Source organism: Betta splendens, chromosome 13, assembly GCF_900634795.4.
Source record: "Betta splendens chromosome 13, fBetSpl5.4, whole genome shotgun sequence".
Lineage (NCBI taxonomy): Eukaryota > Metazoa > Chordata > Actinopteri > Anabantiformes > Osphronemidae > Betta > Betta splendens.
The window spans coordinates 9,527,092-9,549,649 of NC_040893.2; the positions used below are offsets into that span (position 1 = coordinate 9,527,092).

Consider the following 22,558-nt stretch of genomic DNA (forward strand, 5'->3'; position numbering starts at 1 on the left):
TATTTATACAAAAGTTAAATAAAGGTTTATTTTGACTGTAAGGATGAAAATATCTGAAATCTGCCACTGTTCTTTAACTCACAAATGTACAATTTCTTTTTTAATTTACTGTAGGTCATGTTTGTGCATCAAGGCAACTGTTGATACACTCCAAACAAATAAACAGGACAACATAGATGCTGACTTTACTTCTTTTATTATATTGCAAACAATAATGACATCCAGGTATATTGTTAACAGTTGCTGAGTGAAGAGTGAAGACCATAGTGGCGAAAACATCATGAGCTCTCCTGTGGGAGCTTGTTGTGCAGTCTGAAGCCCTCAGATGTGGTTCACAGGCAGGTTACAGAGGACATGTGGATCTAAGGCTGGAGGAAACAACCCACAGACGGTCAAAGTCTGTCTGTCAGTCCCTTCACACACCAGACCAGAGCAGCACAGGGATTGCTTTGGACCTGTTAATGGCAAAAGGGATTTTTTTTTCTTGAATACAACATCACCAGCTGTGTTGTAGCATTTTATTACAAAAGAAAACAGAACACACATCGTCCTGACCTTGGTTTAACCGCCTTCCTTGAGTACAACCAAGGAAGGCAAGTTTTTCATTTACATTTTATGGTCTGGCATGTCATAGCGTGAACCTGAGGAGACAGCATCCTTCTCAAAACGATGGTCACACAGTGTTAGACCATCAAGGAGGCCATTTTTGTTTCAAGATAAACCAGATTGTACTGACGTTATCCTCCATTTTTGGCTTTAGCTAAGACATTTAACAAATTGGCATCTTCATTAGCCATGCCAAATTGTATTACAAAATTAGCCGATTCCTCAACCCAAGTCTTAGGACAGAGAAAACAGAAAAAAAGACCTTTGTAGGGGGGAACACGCCAAAAAGAGACACCAATATAATATTCCCTGAAAAGAGAGCTTCTCCTTTGGGAGATCTTAGTCTGCCACAATCCCATTGAATTACAGAAAAAGCAGGATGTGAACCTGCCCCGAATAGCATCACACACACACAACATCAGCCATTCTACAACCAGGGAACAGAGCTGTCTGAACCAAGGAGACAGTCATGTGACAGGAACAGTTCATTTTTCTTCTAGTTAGACATTTGGGAAATATTTTTCACTTTCTTGCCATCAACTAGATGATATTATTGTTATACCTATTTTTTATTGTATAATTATGTGTAGCTGGATGCAGCAGTCAAGGAGAGCTGTTGCTAGACAACAGGGAAAACACCAGTAATAACAGCTAGTGTGACATAGGCCAACACATTATTCACCATCTGAGTTGTTTTACTTGGATTCCACTATTTCAGTTCAAGCGCTTTGCATCTTTAAAATGTGTATCATCAAATACAGTAATAATAATAATAATAATAATAGGGGAGTGGTATAAACATTAAAATTCAACTCTGAGCAAGAAAGCAAATAATCCTTATTTCCCACAATGTCAAACAGCTTCAGATGTGCAAAGAGTTTCTCTCATTCCTATTTGATACCAATTAATGAGTCCCTTGCAAAAAGAGCCCAGTGACTTATTGTTCTGACAGCTCTGCATCTGGTGCAGGCTTACATGCAGCAGTGCTACATCAACAGGTCACAGATAGGCTCACAGATGCCACTAGCAGGAGCTTGAGCAGCAGATCACCACATCCAGTACACACAGGAAGAGAAACTCGGCAAAGAAGCTAGGATAAGATGAGTTAAGCAGTGTAATTCTTTATTAGCCAAGAACTGCATTGGAATGAAAAGGCTAATCAGAACGTAAGGTTATGCATTTAGTAACATCATTAAAGTTCAACGTTTTCTTTAATCATCATTAAAATGACCAAAGACTCCGTGAAAACAGGGATGTGCAAGATTAACGAATCACCTTGCCTGCTTCAGTTAGAGGCAAGGTGTTTCTTTTATTTGTCCTCCAAGGAGAGTGGAATGGCTGTTTCTGCAGTGTGGGCTGGTTTACAGTTATTTTCCAGTCTTTACAAAAATCTTCCTGTTTAGCAGTTACAGCCCCACAAGGATCAAAAGCTGAACATTTGGGAAAAGCCACTCAGAAGATGTTTGCATGCGTGAGGTGGTCTGTGAGGTTCGTAGACATGGTTCTTACGCAGGCATTAGCTCTCCCTTCCACAGCTTATCCAGGAGACGCACTGCCTCTTTCACAGGACAGTTCATAATGATGACCAACCCTTTGCAATACACCCTCTACAGACCAAACAGCATCTTTAATCACTTTACATGTCTGCTGCTAGCATTTCCTCATTAGTACTATATTCCCATCCAGTTCTGACTTTAGCGTGCTAATACAAAACTGCCAAATCTTCTACTAACAAGCTAAATTTACATTATTTTCACAGAAAAGTTCTTTTATTACGCAGAACATATATTTCACCCCTCAGAAAGTAGCGATCTTTGCACATCCCAGACAGGAAACCCAGAAGGGCCCACTTTGACTCCTTGTCATGCCTTTGTTTTCTGTTTGACACACTTATTTTACACAAGGCTTGTGTTTGTAGCCTTCAGAGGCACCATGGGACAACTGAGCAACTTCTGACTTGTGGTCAGGGGACTACAAGTAGACAGAGGGATCAGTTTGACATATGTCTGACATGCAAGGTCACAGGAAATTGACTTGTAAAGTGAGACTGACCCAAGGTCTTTATCAAGAGCTAGAGATTAAGCATGTAATCCCTAAACTCTGCTCAGGTACTGCTGCAACCCAGGGCGTTCACACACACTGTAAAAGCCAAACAAACTTGTTTGATTCATCATGTTCCTTCTGAAAAGTAAAATTTCACCATTTCATACTTTGCTGCAGATTTAATAAATGGGATAATTTATCTAAAGCCTAGCAGTGGTTCATGTGCCACCATGACAAGAGTACAAAGCTGTTTTAAAGCCCCTGGGGTCCAAGGACAACAGTTTGAAACATTCGTATATACAGCCATTAAAATATTACCTAGATCCACATGAAGAGAAACGGTATGCACACTTGAAGTGATGTTATAAAGCTACAGATTATTTCAATAACAAAGCCCCACAGACAATCGTATCCCATCTCATATGCTTTTCCTGCCTTATCTCTTGAAAATTTCACCAAGCTAGGCACCAACAGACTACGACAGTGAAGGAGAGAAATAACAGAAAAAAAATCCTAAATAAAAAAATAGACAAAAATAAATCTTACACATAAAGACACTGTCATTTCTTAAATTATCGGTTTTTAGTGCCCTACATTTTACACCCAGTCAAAAACATTTGCCTTCAGTTGGTCGATAAGGCTGCGTGACGGCCAGCCCTGTGTTAAACCTATGGTACTTCTAGACAACGTTATGTAAATTTACAGTATACAATTTTGGATTACCATGCAAGAATACTTTTTTGTGTAACATTTAATAGCTCGATCTACATCCAGGAATAATTTACACAGAATGACAAAAGTTATTGGACCAGAGAGCGCAACAGTTGTAAGTGCAGCCATAGGAGATGAAGATGGGGGGCTTAGGTTAGATTAGAGGGGTGGAGGGGAGAGGTGAGATGAAAAAGGAGGTTAGGTGGCAGAAGGGAAGGTGGGATCCAGAAGAGCGCCTGGATAATTAGGTGTTGGTTCTGTTCTCCTAGGTCCAGATCAGCGGCACTCCCACACTTTTAATGTTTGATCTACGCTCCCAGTGACCACATAGGGAGCAGCCTTGTGGAAATCTGTAAAGAGGACAAATATCACATTTTTTATAGAGTATTACAGACAATTAAAGACAAGGTCTAGGTAATCAATTCACAAATATCTTAGCATTTATCATGTTTGTGGCTACCATCTACATTGGTGAGTCTTGATTGGGAAACCTCCCTCTCTATACTTGCATCATAGGGATTTCAAAGATTCACTGGCTAAGAACCAAGAATAAAATGTGCTCATCTCTCCTATCATTGTGAAGAGTTTATAGAACTGTAGCATACATAAAAACAATGACAATATTTTTTTTAAATTCGGGGAAAAGAACATTTTTTCTGTAACAACAAAAAGGTGCTTTGTGTTTTCCACCAATCTAGACTCTTTCTTCAATAGCTTACAGCGATATCCTGTTTGGATGAAGCAGGATTTAAAGACTGGGTTTCGAATGGCTTTTTCCGAGAAAGAATAGTTGGCAGAAGAGCTCCTCAAGAGAGTTCTAGAGCCTTGATCTGCCAAAAGCTACAGATACAAGAAAGGGAGAGGTGGAAAGGGGCTGGAGCACTCGCCTAACTCCTAAACCCCAGCTGCCAGCAACCCTGAGGATATTCAGCACACTGCCAGGGGAGATGCTTATTTACAATTACTCAACCGTTCTCTAAAGCAGATATCTGTGGGTCTGGCATCACTATCCCATGAGGGTAATACAAAGAGGATTCCGGATCTAAAGGTTTTAGAACTGCTTACCCAGAGAGGTAACAAAGTGTTCATGGGCACCAAGGGTTTTCATGCAGCGCTTGTTCTTGTAGTCCCAGATCCTTAAGGTCTTGTCATCTGCACAGGACACAATAAACTTGCCTCCAGGGTGGAAGAGGATCCCACGCACCCAGTTGTCATGGCCGACCTATGAACGGGCAGAAAATGTTGGTGCTGACACCCATTCAAACCTCGGGTCCAAAAACGTTAATTGCTATAACTGAGTATAAAGAAGTGTAAATAAAAGGTCATTATTCTGCAATGGTCCTCACCAGTGTCATAAGGCACATGCCAATGCTAACATCCCACATCTTGATGGTTTTGTCTCTGGAGCCAGACAGCAGGAAAGGACCTGGCTTACCGCTTTTCTTGGTCTGTCAGCCACAAATGCAAATCATAAACATCAATACAGCAAATAATATAGACTGAGCCTAATTTAAAAATACTACATTCCCATCTGTGAGGATGACAATTACCTAAAACAAAATTAACTTGGGATTTTACAAAAATGTTTATAATTGGCTAAAGAATCCATACCCAAAGAGTAGTAATGGTGATGTTACAGTAACAAAGATGTTAACCAGCTATTCTTTATTGAGCCAACAGTTATTATCTGCCTAATAGTTCAAACTGCATCAGGGTCATTATTTGACTGTCAAGTAAGATGAAATCAATCACTGAACCAGAGCTTTACAAAGATCAGCGGTAAGTAAAGGTTGTTGTCAGGCACTGGCAGCCTGTTTTAAGACTCTAGAGCACATGTCAATCACAATCAATAATTTTCCTCTGATGTCAGGTCTATTAGTTCATTTACCTTAGTCACTTTAGTTATGAAAAGCACAATAAAATCTCTGCCATTAACGCAGTGTTTTTTTTAAATTGCACATTAGACTGGGACAAACTGCTTTGAGGGAACATTTTGTTTCAATCTGACAAGACTGCAAATTGGACACACTTGAGATCACAAGGCATGAGGAGGGTGTTTGGGCTCCAGGTCAAACAGATAGTGTGCCTTTTCATGCACAGTCGGTATTAGCTGGTCTGTTCACATGGTTGTCAGTCTGAGCAGGGACTTTCGAGACCCCCTGATATGATATGCAATTAAGAGGCTCTTTCACTTTATTATATTGGGGCCCAATTTAAGCACCGGGACTTAAATCAAACTGGGATAAAAGTGTTGTTACTTATTTAACTTTTAAACCAAGGTAAATAACCATAAATACAGATCACTGTAAAAATAAAATAAACACTTTACCTCTGAGCCTGTGGCATCAAGGATTGTGGGGTGTGCGCTCTCTGGTGCCCAGGAGATGCACTCCACTACATGTTCATGTTCCCTCAGCTCAGCCTTGCACTCTTTGGAGGCCACAACCCATACACGAACTGTCTGGTCATTGGAGCAGCTGGCAATCAGTGTGCCATCTTGGTTTGGTCGCACCATACGAACCCATTCCCTGTGGCCTGTGAAGGTCTTTACACAGTAGCTAGTAGACAAAAAAGCAGTAGAGTTAGAGTTGCCAGACGAAATGCAGGGTTATAATCACAATATATCTATTACAAAAATATTTTTAAATCGTTTATGGTTGCTTTTCGATTGTTCGTACCCAGTTGCCACCTCCCACATTTTTATGGTTTTGTCCCTTGAGGCAGACACAATGTGATCTCCGTTTGGCATGATGGCTACAGATGAAACATTGTGGTCATGTCCTAAAAACAGCAAAAGGAAATCCAACAACAAAAAGTCAGAGGCAGAAACCATAATAAAGCCTTTTAACGGAACCTTATGCAACAAACAAATCTTGCGCAAAATATGTTGCTATTTATATAATGCCAACAGAGGATCCGGAGGAACAGAATACACCAACAATTAGGATTTTTTTCAACATCGTTGGTCATAAACAATTGGGGGGAAAAAAAAAGGTGGGCTTGGTCATAATTAGCCAATTAAATGACAAGTGAAGCAGCCAATTTTCAGGGGCTTACTTTGTTCCGCAGAGGATAAGAGACCTAATTACATAGATGCTGGGCCATATTTAAGCTGCTAAAGAGATGAAGACAACAGTAAGTATACTCGAAAAGGCCAGCTCAACAGTGGGTGTGTGTGCGTCTGCACATACAGGGTGGCAGCGACGCAGAAAAGTGCTATCCAGTGCTAAAGAGGATAATTAACCTGCTGTCCAAATCTGCACTAATCTACTTCACCAGTTGGACTCGTGTGGAAAAGATGGAGTGGATAAATAGGGGAAGAGTGGATGGATGGTGTAAAAAAGGAGAGGGAAAATGGTGCAGAACAAATAAAGACAGTGGGCTCATGTTAATAGCGCAGTGATAACTGTGATCTCTGCATTGAAACATTTTTCTGTATAACAAATCGGTTTAAGGAAGTGCGCCAGCAGCTTGTAAAAAAATCCAGTATCTACAACTCCAACCTAAATTTAAAAATGCCAAAGCTATTTGTGTCTCCGAGGCACTGTTAATTCAGCGATATTTAGTCACATCTGCTCCACAGTCAGACATTAATGGGCAGTTCTAGTACAGCCATGAAAAGATGGACTACACGTGAAATGCTGAGAGGTTATATTTTTTTGCCTGCTGCTGACAGATTGGTGGGGGGTCTTCTTATATCTAACAAGGGAAATAAATGGATGTCAAAATCAGTAGAGCCTGGGGGCACATGTAAGCTGTGGTGCCATAATTTCCTTGGCAATTAGGAAGTAAAAGAGGGACTCTATGGCTACGACATGCTTCAGTGATGACAAGACCTACTGCACAAGAGATTTATAGACAAGAGAAAAGAAGCCATTCAGACCAGTTGGATGAGTCTATATTATCACATTTAAAAACATTTGGATCAGACAGGCTGTAGGAGTAAATTGGGGGGTGGGGGGTAGACTGTATTTCTCTCAGCTGGTTGTGACTCTGGTTGTGCTGTGGACCTCGTCAGCAGCAAATATGAGAACAAACAGCATCTGTAACACCTGAGCCTTGTGTATGGACATTCACACTTACACAGCAGTGACGCATGAACCATAAGAGTAAATGGGAGCAGCTGTATTCCCCCAAAAGAGTGATAATACAAATACAGTTAATACCACCATGCATATTTTGTACAGAAATAAAAAGTTTGATCTTCTTACCATGCATGGTCCTGATGCACTCAAAACCCTGGAAATCCCACAGCTTGATAGTCATGTCTGCAGAGCAGGACGCAAGCAGTTTGCCAGTCTGGTCAAATGAGATGTCCTGCACTGAATCTGTGTGGCCTTTCAGTGTGCGTTCAAAATCTCCTGTCTCATAGTCCCACACCTGATAAACAAAAGCATAAAATTAGGGAAACTAGGACAACTTGCATATGAATGTGACCCCCAGTTTCAGAAACCAAAACACCCTGAAAAAGTCACATTTCAGTCCCACATGCTGAAAATCAAGACCTTGTGAAGGACTTTAGTGTGTTTGAATTACAGTCGATGGTATATTACAGTTACTAATTGCAAAAGAAAATTGCATGATGCAGGATGCTACGGTTATATCAAGGCCAGAAAGAAGCAAAGACAGTTATTCGTGACAGTGCCAGTTGAAGTAAAGACAGAATATGTTGTGAGCAGCCTGAGAAAGCTGTTGCGTCTTTGGCTTTCAAGTAGACAGAAGGTTTGACACAAAGGGCTAAATCCTCCTTGGTTCCTCTCTTGGGGTGAGGGATTTTGGGCAAAGGATGACAAGAGACCCCCACCCCTAGTCTGTCTGCCTACCAAGAAAGGAAGCTACAGACAGTGCAGATGGCCACAAGGTCTGAAATGAACAGTGTTGATCCCAAAGAAGATCAAGACAGCTAATGTGTTTACAGAATTTATCAATATTCTGTAGCAGAAGCTTAATTGCACTGTATTTATTAACTACATGCCACAAAAACAATATTTAATTAATATTTAATAGGATGAGAGGTTTGGTCTATGGGAAATAAATAAAAAGCTGCATTACGGAATTAAAAAAATATATTTTCTGTGTAAAAATGACATTGGCTTAAAACAGAAAGCCAAGGAACACCTCAGTGTCTAGAGCACAAGATCCACATGCTTAGTTAAAAATTTAACAGAGCTGTTCAGGAGGATGAAATTAGGACACTAGGGGAGACGAGCCAGGAAAGAAGGACGGAATTTTAGATTTGACTCCTCCTGGGTGATAGAGGGCTCGGATGGTGGGTAGTCATGGTGTGGCTGCTGATTCTTTAAGTGGAAGATAAATGAGGCATAAGAGAGGGTGGGGTTGCAGAGAGAGGACGGGTGGAAGGGGTGGAATTAGAAAAACGAAGATGCCAAAACAGTAGGAGGGATCCCTGCTGTGTGGGTGTAGCTGAGGAAATGTACATGTGTCTCGTAAATAAAATATACAGAACAAATAGCTCAACTGAGTATTGGCATTGTGCAATGAAGTGAGGGAGGGAGACACGGCTGCAAAAATACACCAGAAAAAAGGGAGGGGTTAATATAAGAATCTAAGGATGCATAAGATTACAGCGAAAGACTGTAATCTAGTACTGTCTGAGAGATGACTGTACAGCAGTGTGCTTGCTTTACAACAAAGAACTGCATCCTAATATTGCTGCAGGCCCTCAGTTGTGCTCAGTAAATTAGCTGAACGCCATATAACGCTTGGAAAAAAACATTTTAGATGCAATAAATAGATGAAATAACTTCCACATGCTCATTTCAAAGCAAACCCTGCAGCAAATTTGACATTAAATGACAGTTTTCACAATCCAGCAGCGCTGACCTTTATTGTTGCATCTTCAGAAGCTGAGACCATGACACTGAAGACTGGGTGGAAGATGACGCGGGTGACTGGACTGCGGTGACCACTCAGCGCGTACCTTTCTGGTGGACGCGGGATCCACTCTTTGGGGTCACGCTTCTGACTGACAGGCCCACCCAGGGTAATCTCCTCTTTAGCTTCATTCAGTTTAGATTCAAGCTCCATCACCTGCCCAGAGTGCAAATACGTAAAGCATCGTAACACTGACTAATGCATAGGCTTTTATTTTTGATGGATACTATGTTGAAAAATAAATCGATATTGGGTCGATGTTTTCCCTGGCAAATTTCCTCTCAGTGTTATGGTGGATTCAGCATTAATGTCACGAACCATTCACAAGACTACAATCCCAACAAGTATCCTTTGATGAGGAAAAGCCTACAAACCTTCTTTTGTAATCTGATGACTGAGGTCCATTTCTTTTCCAAAAGGCCAGCGTACTTCTTATCCAAATCATCATTCTGTGGAGAAAAGAAAAGGGGGGCATGCTGAGTCTTTGGCTATAGTAAAAAAAGAACAAGGAATTATTTACACACCCCTCACAGGGCCAATACCGACTGCTAGACACAGACAACCTACTGTACAGTGCACGCGCACACACACACCTAATCCTCCTCACACAAGCTAATCTGCGGCAGACAAGAAAGGCTTAGGCAGTTCACAGCCACACACCTGGTACTGGAGGGCTGGAAGTTAACTTGTGGCAGTCTTGGCACACAGAAGCCTGATCCACCTCAAGGCTAATACCACAAACTGGACAGTACCGTTTACATAACTATGTTTCTTATTGCTGAGAAAGAAAATAAACTGTGTGGTGGCGCATCCTCCTCATTGCCACAAACTATTCTCTTTTAAATTCAAGCTACAGCTGCCATCATGAATCTATTAAATAACTATTTTGTTTATCATGTAATTATGATAAGCAAGAAAAACAAACATTAGATCAACATCTATCATATAAAAGAAATGTATAACAATAAACCATTAATTGATTACTTATGTTAAAATTTCTCCATCTTAATTATCTAAAAGTTGGTTTTATTTAGGAAGGTCTAGAGGCTAGTATGTGCCAATACTATAATAAAACGACTTAACATTATGAAGTACTCTGTTAAATATTACATTTAAATTCAAAAAAACACCAAATAAAAGCATTCTGGGTGGCATTGTGTGTACAGTATATAAATGCCTTCAGGCTGTTATTAGCTATCAAAGCATTAAAAACCCATACTGACAGACAGTTGAGTGTCAGTGAGGGAGAAAATTAGCACTGTGCTCCAATTTCACAGCTAGCTCCTCTACTTCATCTAGAAACAAAGCACAAACCCTAGAGGTGTGGAGGGCTGCAGGCAACACGGATTCCTATTTTTAGCACTTCTCAGTAACAAGAGGCGATCTCCCATCTTAACATTAAGTGTATAAAAAGACAAAGACATGAACTGCTGGGACAGCGAAGAGAAAAGAAGGAGAAAGCGAATGGAGAGCGAGTGAGCAGGGGACCCAGTTTGGACAAGTCTGCCATCGTCTAATCTGCCATCTGCCTAGACACCCATTACAGAAACACACACGTTAAACAACAAGTGCCAGACTTCACTGCAGCATGCCAATCTGTTGGCATTAGACGATATACATCTCCATATGTGTGCATGTGGGCATGCACTTTCCTACAGAGACAAATAATATAATATTGATTATACAAAAAGCTTATTACACCCTGATACAGCCACAGAGAGGAACATTTAATTCACTCACCAAAATCTACAGCCATAAAAATAGCCAATTAGTAATAATAATTTATGGTGCTACACAAACAAACCACCCTGAATTTTTTGGGCAGTGCATTACTGTAAGGGTGCACTAAAAGCCAACAGGGTGTACCTATCCCTCCATGCCATTCATCTATTATTCAGCCTGCTTCTGCCAGGCTGACACAGAGAGAATGTCTGGAAGGAGCAAATAAAGAGAGGAGAGGGGGTGGGGTGTCACGTGAATGCCACACGAAAGAAAAAGGTGTTACAGAGGGAAAAACTGAAAAGCATAGAGTCCAAGAGTAAAAGACATTGAGATGAAGCACTAATAAAATGACAGGCTGGAGTTAACAGGATACCAAGGAGCACAGCACTCCCAAATCAAATATCACACATATGACTATCAACAGCAACCACAATGTGTCTGGCTTTGTACAATATATATATGAAGTAATAGCCATCAGTAGTGGAAGAGAAGCAGAGGCCATATAGGATTGCTTTCATCACTTTCGCTTAGTAAAATAAGGATGCTAAACATACAAAGATCACAACAGATTTAATATGGCTATACATAACAAAATGTTCAGCCAAAAACAGAACTGTAAGATCTTATAAAAAAAAAAAAAAAAAAGGAATCAAGGTAAGGTGGATCAATGAATTTTTTCCCACCATTATCATTTAGCAGAAGCATCTACCAAAGAACACCATAATAGGGTGCAGGTGCTCCCAGTCACTCTCATGAACATGTTGACTCAAATGAGAAAGGAGAAATCAAGACATATTGTTTGTATAAATTGGTCTGATTGGTTGTGCGGATGTGTGTGTGTCCAGCATTAATTTACTCACATTATCTAATTCCGCCTCCTTCTTGAAAGTGGAATATGCCTCTTCGTATCCATTGGAACGTAGATAATCGGCTATCGCTCGATTTCTGAAACAGACAAAGAGGACCCATAATTAGTTCTCCTGATCAGCAGACAAGATAGTGTTTAAAGTGGCAGGATAAATGAGCTGTACTCAGTACTGTAAAACAAAGACCATAAATGGTTACGTTCAGGCAGTATGTAAAATGCAGATTGAAATTTTACTCATCCAACACATTCTGACTTTTCTATGGTTTCTGATAGATATACAGGAAAAATGTTTTGCATGCATGAAGTCAATAGCTCCACCAGTAACAATGCAAAGAGACATACAGACATACACACAGCCGCCCCTTCCCATTTGGCACAAATTGAGAGCACATCTGTCTGGCTCCTATAATGAGCTCTTGTTGCTGTGGGCAAATAATAGGAAGGGATGACTCCCCATTGTGTAGATATGGAGAAAACTAGAGTCAGTGTGCATCCCACTATCTCTTAGACTGCACATATACAGTGAAAGACAGACAATTCACGAGAAGTATAATCCCTGAAGTTAATACGCTCCTGGCTACTGATATTTTTTAGTTCAGTTCATCCCATTTTCAGACATAAGCCTGCAGAAAAACACCAGCCGACAGTCCAAGGCAAGAGACCTTGAGGAAAAAAAAGTGAGACGCTAGTGGTGATTTGCAATATGGGGTAGGAGTCCACATGGAAGAAACTAGTGATTAAACTGACAAAACCAAAAACAAGGTAACAGGGTACCACCGCCATCTTTTCTGATTTCTATTAAAAAACAGTTTAGAAATGTAAAGACACACACGCACACACCAGCTTCATGCCTTAACAGCAGTTACATCTGAATTAAAAGATTAATTTTGTTGGTCTCCATAGAGAGGCATTTAATTAGATGGTCATGATAGTGCAGAAAAGGGGATTATTTATTTTGGTTGTTAAAATTTAATAATATACAATAATAAGTAAAAATGACTTTACATATTTCTTTACAGAAGAGATGAACTGAAACTTTTTTTTTTTACCTAAAAAAAAAAAAAAAAAAAAAAAAAAAAATCCCCCAGCCTTCAGATCATAAGAGTTGCTTGTAAAACCAGTGACTTGACTGGCCTATTTTAACTGATCATCAAGAAAAAAATCTTGATGATCAAATCTAGGCTTTGCCTTGTTGCTATGTCCCCCACTAGTTTTCCAATATTTCCAATATGTGGAAATGCATCACCTATACCGCTTCAGACTCAAAAATCAAATAAAAAAAAGCATTGTAAATGCATTGCTTTAAAACCAAAAAACTTCAATAAGATCATTAGCAAAGAAACAACTACACTGAACTCAAAAACAGTCTTGAATTAAACATTTCCTTAATTCCATTGCCCTTCTGTGTTTGTGCAGAACAAACATCACAATTAACGCCAGGAGAAGCCATACAAGCTGTCAGGCAGCAATACTTTAAGGTGCCAATAAGAATGGGGTGGGGGGCAACAATCTGTCAGCCCAGCCTGTGCTCCCTGTGCCCTCTCGGCCGGTGGTGAGCACTCAAACCCCCGTATCCCTCGGCCCACCTGAATCCCGTGACAACAGGAACAGCTCAAGGGTAGGAGGAGGTTATCGACTTCTCTCACCGTCTGCCTGCCACAAGTATACTTAACTTGCAGGAATCCCGTGGTGTGCTAGCATGTCTTAGAAAGTTTACTGTAATAGCAAAACACACATTAAGATTTTATGTGTTTCAGGAGGTTATGTATGATATTGCAATAGTATGTAATGTAGGTTGATTAATAAATAATAACCAGACAAAAATCATTGATACTATTTATGTTCAAGCAGTAATATTGTGGATATTGTCAATAAACATCTTTAATAAGAGCAGACAAGAACACAGAGGCGTCACTACTACCTTGACCCCCCACTTCACCCTAGATGTGCCACATACACTGTCAAATGGTTTCTGTAACTTGTAAAGTCCCCAGACACAGTGAGGTATAAAGAAAGAAGACTAGAAAGGAAGGGGATGCTCTCCTACGTCAACAAAAGGAGAGACAAGGCGGGTCTCCATGGATACTGGCAGCCCACAGCTAGATGATGTGATGGTGAGATAGGGAAAATAGGGCAGGGCCACTACATGAACAGAGAGGATGCATTAAAAAACGGGAGAAAAAGAGAAAAACAAAGCCTGAGAGCCCGTATAGCACAAAACATTTTGTCTGCCTCAATAAAATCTGGATTCTCTCCATTAAACCAACACAGCAAAAACACAGCAAATGATCTGTCTTACAAATATCAGCATGTGAGCCCCACATTGGTCTAATCATTACCGAAGTTGCCATGCTGCTCTCATGTACTATAAACCCTTAATGGGGTGAAACACAGAACCCCGGATGAGACCAGGGAGAGAAAGGTGGTGAGTCAGACATCCAGCATGTCTGCCACTGACGTCACTTCTCCCAGTTCCTGCACTATGACCACACATTTCATATAACTGTTGCTCATCCCGACAGTTACTCACAGAACCACTCCCTGCTGACATTTATCACTATTCTCTGGTCAAAATTTCACAAAAATGTGACAAATCTAACAAATTAAAACACTCCACTATAGCATTACAGTAAGATATCAGCAAAATGCCTCATGGAAGGGTAATTATCATAATACAGTTACAATGCAAAGAAGTCCAGTGTTGCAGATTTAATCTGCAAGTAACAATTCAACATTATGAACACTGTGCATGTGTACAGCCTCACATCAAAAGCAGTAAGAGTCTGAAAAACCAGATGTCTGGTCAACATACCTAAACAAAGAAGTCCCATGTTTTCAGTAATGGGTGTGTAGCGTGGACATGGTGATGATGGACCTTTGTTGACTGAGCTTATGGCAGAGCTTTTATGAGTGTACTTTATGAAATCTCGTGAGGTTGGGTATCCTTCAGGCTTGGATAAACAGAGGATAACGAGGACAGAAGCAGCCCAGATGTGAGAGTCTTCCCATCAAGAAAGGGGAAGTAAAGTGAAGTGTTTAAATTTATTTAATGAATTGTAAAGCTAAAAAAAGGAACAGGAGGTACAGATCTAGCCAATTTAGCCTAGTTGCATTTCTGTAATGCCTTTATACTGTAGTCTGTTCATTGAGCCTGGTTTAAGTCTTTTAAGTGGCAGTGTCCTGGTCCATTAATCGGTTATGTAATCACATTCACAGCCAAGAGACAACAGAAAAACAACCAAAAATCACATGAACCATTTTGTAGCCTTAGATGAGACTGAGGGGGTTCTCTTTGTAAAGCAGAGAGAAAGCACAAAAGCAAAGGCTCCATCTGTAAACTGGCGCCTCCAGGTCTTTCAGGGGAGCTGATAGTTTATGTTCTATATCTATTTTTACTACACGCCAGCAGGGACAGGTCCGCTGACCCTGGAAGGAAACACAAACATGCTTTTCACTGGCTACAGTGTCTGAAGATGCTGCGCAATAACAGCATCTGACTATGGTGTTAACAAAACAGCAATAGTTTAAAAGGTCAAAAATATTTTTATTTTTATTAAATGTTTATCCACTCAAAAGCTAATAAAAGAATAAATACGCTTTTCTTTTGTCCAAAATTTTATAAGTCAAGGTTCAGGACAGCTTTCATCTAAAATGTTGGTGTATTGTGATACTAGGTGTATATATATTTTCTACTTCCCTTTGTGCTCGATCACTTCCGACAGATGCATCGTTAAATATAACATTTCTGAAGGAACAGTCTATTAGTCAATGTTTCACTTAACCCCTGGAATTTTGCCTTCATCAAAGAAAAAAAACAGGACCTTAGGATCATTTTACAGCCGATAAGAGCATCAACTAAGTCAAGTGACATTCCAAGTGGTTGGAATGTGGCTTAAGAGGTCCAACACCAGTTTTCTTATGGGGCAAGAGTCTTCAGCGACAGAGTAGAGGCAGCTTCGTTTGAATAGCAAAGCATGCAAAAGATTGGCATTCCAACGGACCTCTCCATACCAACAGTCCCTTCCCACAGTACCCATCTGAAAACATAGATTCATTGGCAGGAATGTTAAGAGCTTTGTAACATGAATGCTGATGCGTTTCTTAATGAGAGAGCAAGACGGGGACACAATGAGAAACATGATTATCTCATTTAAAGGTAGAAGTAAGTATATCCATTATAACCTTTTTGTCACATCCTCAGGCAAAGTGAAATTCCTAAGGAGCACAGCTGAGCAAGATCATCTCATCGCCTTCTCATGACCTTGTATCTCACATTGAACAGTCTTAGCTTTCTTATCTCTTGCCTCGGGGGTTAATTATAAAGCACACAGACTAAGCAATGCCAAATCACAGTTTTCACCATAATAATCAGCTGCTTTCACCTTTTCCACTTGCTTTAGCTATACAACACAGAACATTTGCAGATAGTTGTTGTCGACATTTGGCTTTGTATCAGATGGCATAGTGAAAGATTTCAGACACTTTGAATTTACGGTTTGCTTGTGTGATCACTCTACAGAACTTAAGCTCTTTTATTCTAAAGCAGGCACTTCTGATGCTGTGCTGCTGTAATCTAACCATGTTCTTTCCCTTCAAAGTTGCTTAGGAACATATGCATCAGGAAGAATGTCGCTGTACTGGTCAGTGCAGCAGGTGTCACTGTGTAAATACATAAAAGTGAAGGTAAAACTCAAACATGTATCTGTGTGTTGCATCACATGCATGCAACACACCGACTGGGTGAGTGCACATAATTACATCAGGGTCACGTTGTGAACAGTGTGCTGGCTACTTACAGTTCATCTCGTTGCCGTTGTGACAGCACCATGGTGGAGGGAGCAGCGTGGGTGGGACTGGGAGGGATCAGTCAGTGGAAGGTGAATCTTGTGCAGCTGCTGTGCTCTCCTCAGTCAGGAGATGAGCTGTGCTGATCCAAGCAACACAGGTGAACACAAGCTGAGTATTCCAATGGTGGGCGTTCAGTTCCGTCAAGACGAAGACTAAAGGAGGGGAACGCAGGAATCTGCTCCCCCAAGCTGGTTGACTCCAGGGACAAGCAAAGAGGAGAGCCTGCAGACCAGTCACCAGCTAAGTCTACACTGCATCTGTAGAAAAGAAAGGAAAAGCCACCATTAGGTATAAGTGACAGACAACATGGGGATGAAAATGTTTATAGACTAAAAAAACAACGGTTTATACAAAAATAAAATGGCTGACAAACAAATCTCCCAACATGTATAAGAAAGGTGAAAACACCACCTCCTTTCCATAAAAAAGCTATCTTCATTCATAATCTAACCCTTCTGTCTGGTTGGCGCGCTCTGTCTGTTCTTGAAAATTACTGTGTACAAACAACAGCTGACCCACATTCTCTAAGCAACAGACTTCTCCTCCTAGGTTGCCAACAAAGAAGAAAGACAAGGCACAGGACACAGGCTTAAGTAATGGCTGTGCCTGTCATGCTCTGACCCCATCACCTTAGTATGATCCCTACTCAAGAGCAGGCTTGCCAAGCTGACCACATGATGAAGTCATTTTGGTTCTGTCAGCAAAAATTGTTAGTGGTGTTGTGTAAATGTATTCGAAAATGCAATGGACAATAAATGTTCAACTGTGGGTATGACGATTTTCAGTCTGCAACGTAGTCTTTGAAAATCACTACACCAAAGCAGATACCCACTGAATGCTAACTGTGGGTGACAATAAGCCTCTTAGTCTACTGGGACCAGGCTGACTAAATCTCTGCCAGACCAGTACACAAAGATACAAACAAAGCCAATTTAAACCCTTCTGCAGACATGCAATATGACAAAAGTACAAAGCTTGGACAATCGGACACAGGGCGTCCACAGGAGATATGCGTGCTATATTTCTGCACAAATAAGACAAGGAAGGGTTGCAAAGGAAACACTCAGGAGTCTAGAGTAGACACGATAGCTGGAAACATCCCAGGAAGCTGTGATGGAGGAAAATTCCAAAACCTTTTAAACCTATTATTGTAATTCAGCTGATGATACAGGAGTGACAATACTTAAAAGGGAGCTTTCTGTACAAAAGGAGCCCAACAACACAGGAGGCCAAATCATGCAGGCTGCAGACGTAACAACTGACAAGGTACAGAGTTCTTGATGCTAAATTTATCATGGAAACCTGCGGACACTGAAGAAAAGTGTTAATTAGAAAGCAACACAATGTGCCCAACAGCCAACCTATGGACCCTGATGTCACCACCTAACAACAGTCCACGTACTCTGTGTGTGGATTGCAGTGCACAGGGAGAACGTGGCTGCTGTCCAAAAACCCAAGGTTCACGGTACCTGTCGTGCCACAACACAGTTCAGATGAAGGTCGTGAAGCTAAGGATGACTCCTCCTTCTAAACCTACACATACACGTTTTATATTACAACGCACGTGCCTTCTATTACTGCTACAGTGAAATTAGGTCATCCCATATATACTGATATTGTCCTCTGTGCTGCTGGCAGCTGTCATCTCAGAGTGTACACATTAGTGTGTCAGACTCCCCTCCCTGCAAATCTCATTTAAAGCTTCAGTCTTGAACAAAATGTGTGCATCACATAATCAGGATAATTGGCTCAGCACAAACTGTGGTTGTGCATTTATAGAGGAGGAATGGGCTACAGCCGTGGTGCATCTATAAATCTCAACAGTGACTGTTAATGTGAATGTGCCTTCCTCCTATTGATTGTCTTGTCTTTGTGTAGCAGCAGGAAGTGTACAATAATGGATTTGTTAAAGTGAAAGACTGTTTTTGGAGCTATACTGTTGGATGCGATTTTCAATTAAGAGTTAAAACCATTTGCTTGTTGGTAAAACACAATACCAAAGTACAATGGCTAATCAACTGTTCTCATAAATCTGCTTAACTAAGCAAAAATGGCTATATAAAAATATCTAGACGTTTTAAAATTATAGAGGCAATTTATCCTGGGACAACTTCCCCCAACAAACAGGGCTGTAAATCATCTCCAAGTTCCTGTGTGTGTTTGTTCTTGATAACAAAGGACAGATACAAAAATCCTCCTGGTAGTTTAATCACTAGTTGATGATAAACCTGAGTTAACGTTAGCCTCAGCTTTCACTTTGCAGGAGTTACGCCTGACCAAAGTTACATATGAGGGTTGATAAGTATCTTTAGTGCTACCGATTACATAAAATCAATACAGCAGCAGCACCACCCAGACCATGAAAACGTAAATATTACAAACGTTTACACTAAATACACCTTTTATTTGCTTGTACCAAGCAAAATGCAACAGAAACATGCGAACAGCATGAAAGTCTCAGTTGTATGAACACATTCGTTAGCCAACCCTCAAAAACAATAGGGACTAACCAAAATAATTAATTCACCCTCAACCATTCCTTAATAACAGTCCAAGCCAAGCTATACTTGGCACCTGTAGATGTTTTGTTGAGCTCTTGCAAAACTTTCCCTCCCTCTAGCAATTCCTGTCAACAAGTTACGCGTTCAAATTATTTAGCTCTACATTTAGACCGCTGCTGACATTGACAAAATGGAAACATGTTCAAATAAACATTAACTTGCTGCTAACAATAAATTCAACAGCCTCAGGAGTGTGCTGACAGCAGCGTTCATATTGTCAGACGTTCACTCATATATTCAATGGGTATTTCTTCTAACAATGTGTCAGAGCTGTCACTTCTACGTTAAACAGGGTGTTGCTGCTGGCAGCAGGTCAGTAATGACCCAACAGCCAGATGGTGTCAAAGATGTCACAAGGGTCAACCTCAGCTACTTTAATCTTAGGGAATACAGGTATCTATCATTCAGTCTGCCACAATCTCAATAATAAAAAAAAACAGTCTCTCACACCCCAATCATTATCTGCAGACAAACGATAAAGATTCAGCCACTCAACAGAATTAAACATACTGTACAGATAAAAACCATGCAGGATTTATGATTACACATTGCTTTCCTAATGTTGATGAACCAACACAATGCTCACAGCTGTTTATGTTCCCTAATACTCTGATGTACAATTGGTGCTACTGTGTTTCCCATTGCTGACGGCATAGAATAGAGCCTGGACGCACTTATTCAAACCAACCTGTGACAAAACTCAGGACCGGCTAAGAACACGTTCAAGGAAAACATTATCTCCTGTTTCCTAGTAATCTAAAAGAAACAACAAACCACTTGATAATGTTTCATGTACGAAGAACTGTACTTTGACTGATTAAGTATGCATTGACATGTCTAAAAAGCACAATACCATCAATGGTGTTACAGAATGAATTCAGAATATAGCAAGCTTTTAACCTATTAACAATTAACTATTGATTAAAGGATATACAAGTTAAACTGGGATCAGACTGCTCTTAAAAACCAACCTAATAAGAAAAACCTTCACTTAAACAGACAGCAGTCATAAGTAAACAAACTCGCTTTAACCAATGATTTGCATTCGATATCATACAATTTCCAACATTACGAGGAAGACTCTTGACTGAGCATTCAGGCGCCACAGTAACTATCTTTATTTCATGTCACTATAAGCCCTAATTTCTGACTCACATCACTCAATCATTCAGCCACACGACGACGGAGAAAATATGCCCACAGAAAACAACACACTCTTGGAAGACGCAAACTGTGTGTACTCCACCCTGATTCCAACACAGTCCCAGCAAAACCGCACAAAACGGGGAGATTCCGCCGAGCAAGGCAGCAACAGCCGTAAGTGAAATACGAGAGAAAACCGCAACACAGGTGTTTAGGTGCCTTTTGAATCTGCACAACAAATACTCAAAGCAACGCATGGCGAACGTTCCCACACGCCCTGCACACAAACACTGGACACAGCCGTGATGCGAGGCTGCAGAGATTGCACCGATTAACAGAACACTATTCCGAAGCTGATCGAGGATAAGGAGCTGTAAAATGTTTAAATCCAGATGAATAGATGCCAGCTGTACCGTCCTCTAACCCGGCTTTAAGGTTCGGTTGCTGTAGAGCTGGCAGACATGCACCAGCGCTGCTACGAACTCCGCTAATTACTGGCTATTAGGAACTTGGAACGGACCCCACATGCGACTGCGTTTGACGCTGGTCGTTTTTTATACGCAACGCGCCGACGCGGACGCTAGCGATGGTCAACCTGACAGCAGGTAGCCCAGCAATGTCGTTAGCTTATATTAGCTAAAGTTGCCGTTAGCCAAGTTAGCTCCCCGACGATGCAGTGAGAAAGTTCGCTCCTACGTTAACTCTTCTCCCCGATACGGAGACGCCGCCTTGCTGTGACATTTCAACCTCGAACGTTTCTCGCTAATGTGGCGATATAGAACACCAACCGACCTAAATTAACGTAAACCCACACGACTGTGTGTCTGGACACCGGGATAAACTCCGCTGTCAAGCTACCTGCTGCTCCGATCCAAGCGGCCTGTCCGCCATTTTGAGACATAAAAAAGGAGGTGCACAAATTACAGCCACATCGTCATTTTCTCCACCTAACGCCCGATTCCTTCGACACTGACCGGCATCGCATGATAAGCTTACTTGAACTTACCCTATTGTTCCTGCTCGTGAATAGCCTCAGTCGTCTCCGATGCTAACACGACCCGAAAGGGCGTGAAATTTCCGCTCCAAACTCCGATCTTGTGATGTGGAGGTAAACTGTGCCCGTTCTGTCGCTCCGCCGCCGCTCGCTTGTTTTTCCGTACCGCATTCGCCTTCGCTTGTGAACGCGCACGAAGCTCGCGTTCGCGATATGACGGGAGCGTGTACGCCCTTGACAGTAGCAAAAAAAAACCATGGTTGTTTTTCACCATTAACTCTTACGTGGCTTTTCATCAGAAGCGCTGTTTAACAGCAGACATTTATTTAAGTACAACAGATGATGAATCTAATCTGAAGTGCAAAATAACGCTTTTAGGTAACGTCATGCATTTCCCCGATAAAGGAGTTGATACCTCCATTCCTATAATTCTGCCTTTTCTACACATTTGTTTCACAGCTATGCATAAAACCCAGTGAGCCCATACTATTTTAGATTTCCTATTTTTGTAGATCATGTCAAACATTTGTACTTGCATAAGAATGAGTTTTAAATCTGATCTGACAGCTACATGTAGATTGCATAGCTGCTAACAATAATAATAATGTTGAGATGGGTATTGTATTATTAGCAAATTAAAATATCACATTTTAGGCAAATAAAATGCCTTCTTTATACAAGGGTTATAAAATGATCTGAAACATTTGTGTTGTTTCAGATAACGTTTATATTACTCACTTTAATTGTACTTTCTACAAGTCTTATCTCAATTATGCTAGTATCTAGGAATGCTGAACAAAATTTAATGCACTTAAAACCAAGACCATGAGAACAATCCGAAGAACTATGCTGAATAATCAAAACAAGTATAGGTTTGTATATAGTTTGAAAATGTTCAATACATTTATTCTGCATTATAAACTAATATATCACAAACAAATTTCACAGCCATTCTGATGTATATTATATTGAGCCACATAATTACTATAATGGAGGGAAATTAAGGTTCCCTCCTTATTTGTGAGTCACCTGAAGCACAATTATGTGTATTTATATGTAATTATATTTGTAAGTAATTGTGCTGCATGTCTTTCTCTGGGAGAAAAGTATTATTGTGCCACCTTATGGACACTGTTGGTATAATTTCCAAACCACACCAGGTGAATC

The 22,558-nt window shown here is 40.7% G+C and overlaps 1 protein-coding gene across 2 annotated transcripts; it reads right to left on the bottom strand.

The window, feature by feature from the left end:
* Positions 1–177: 177 nt before the first annotated feature.
* Positions 178–21,588, bottom strand: LOC114867918 (lissencephaly-1 homolog). Of its 2 annotated transcripts, none has more exons than XM_029171065.3 (11): positions 21,404–21,588; positions 16,642–16,950; positions 11,838–11,922; positions 9,630–9,704; positions 9,205–9,411; positions 7,572–7,740; positions 6,039–6,141; positions 5,690–5,918; positions 4,707–4,808; positions 4,426–4,582; positions 178–3,710 (listed from the first exon to the last, which is right to left on the bottom strand). In XM_029171065.3, the coding sequence occupies exons 2-11, from the start codon at positions 16,671–16,673 to the stop codon at positions 3,637–3,639; spliced, it is 1,233 nt and encodes a 410-aa protein (XP_029026898.1). In that variant the 5' UTR covers positions 16,674–16,950; positions 21,404–21,588; the 3' UTR covers positions 178–3,636. The 2 variants fall into 2 exon arrangements, with proteins under 2 accessions (XP_029026898.1, XP_029026899.1); XM_029171066.3 differs by lacking the exon at positions 21,404–21,588 and adding an exon at positions 21,256–21,275.
* Between the last annotated feature and the right edge of the window lie 970 nt (positions 21,589–22,558).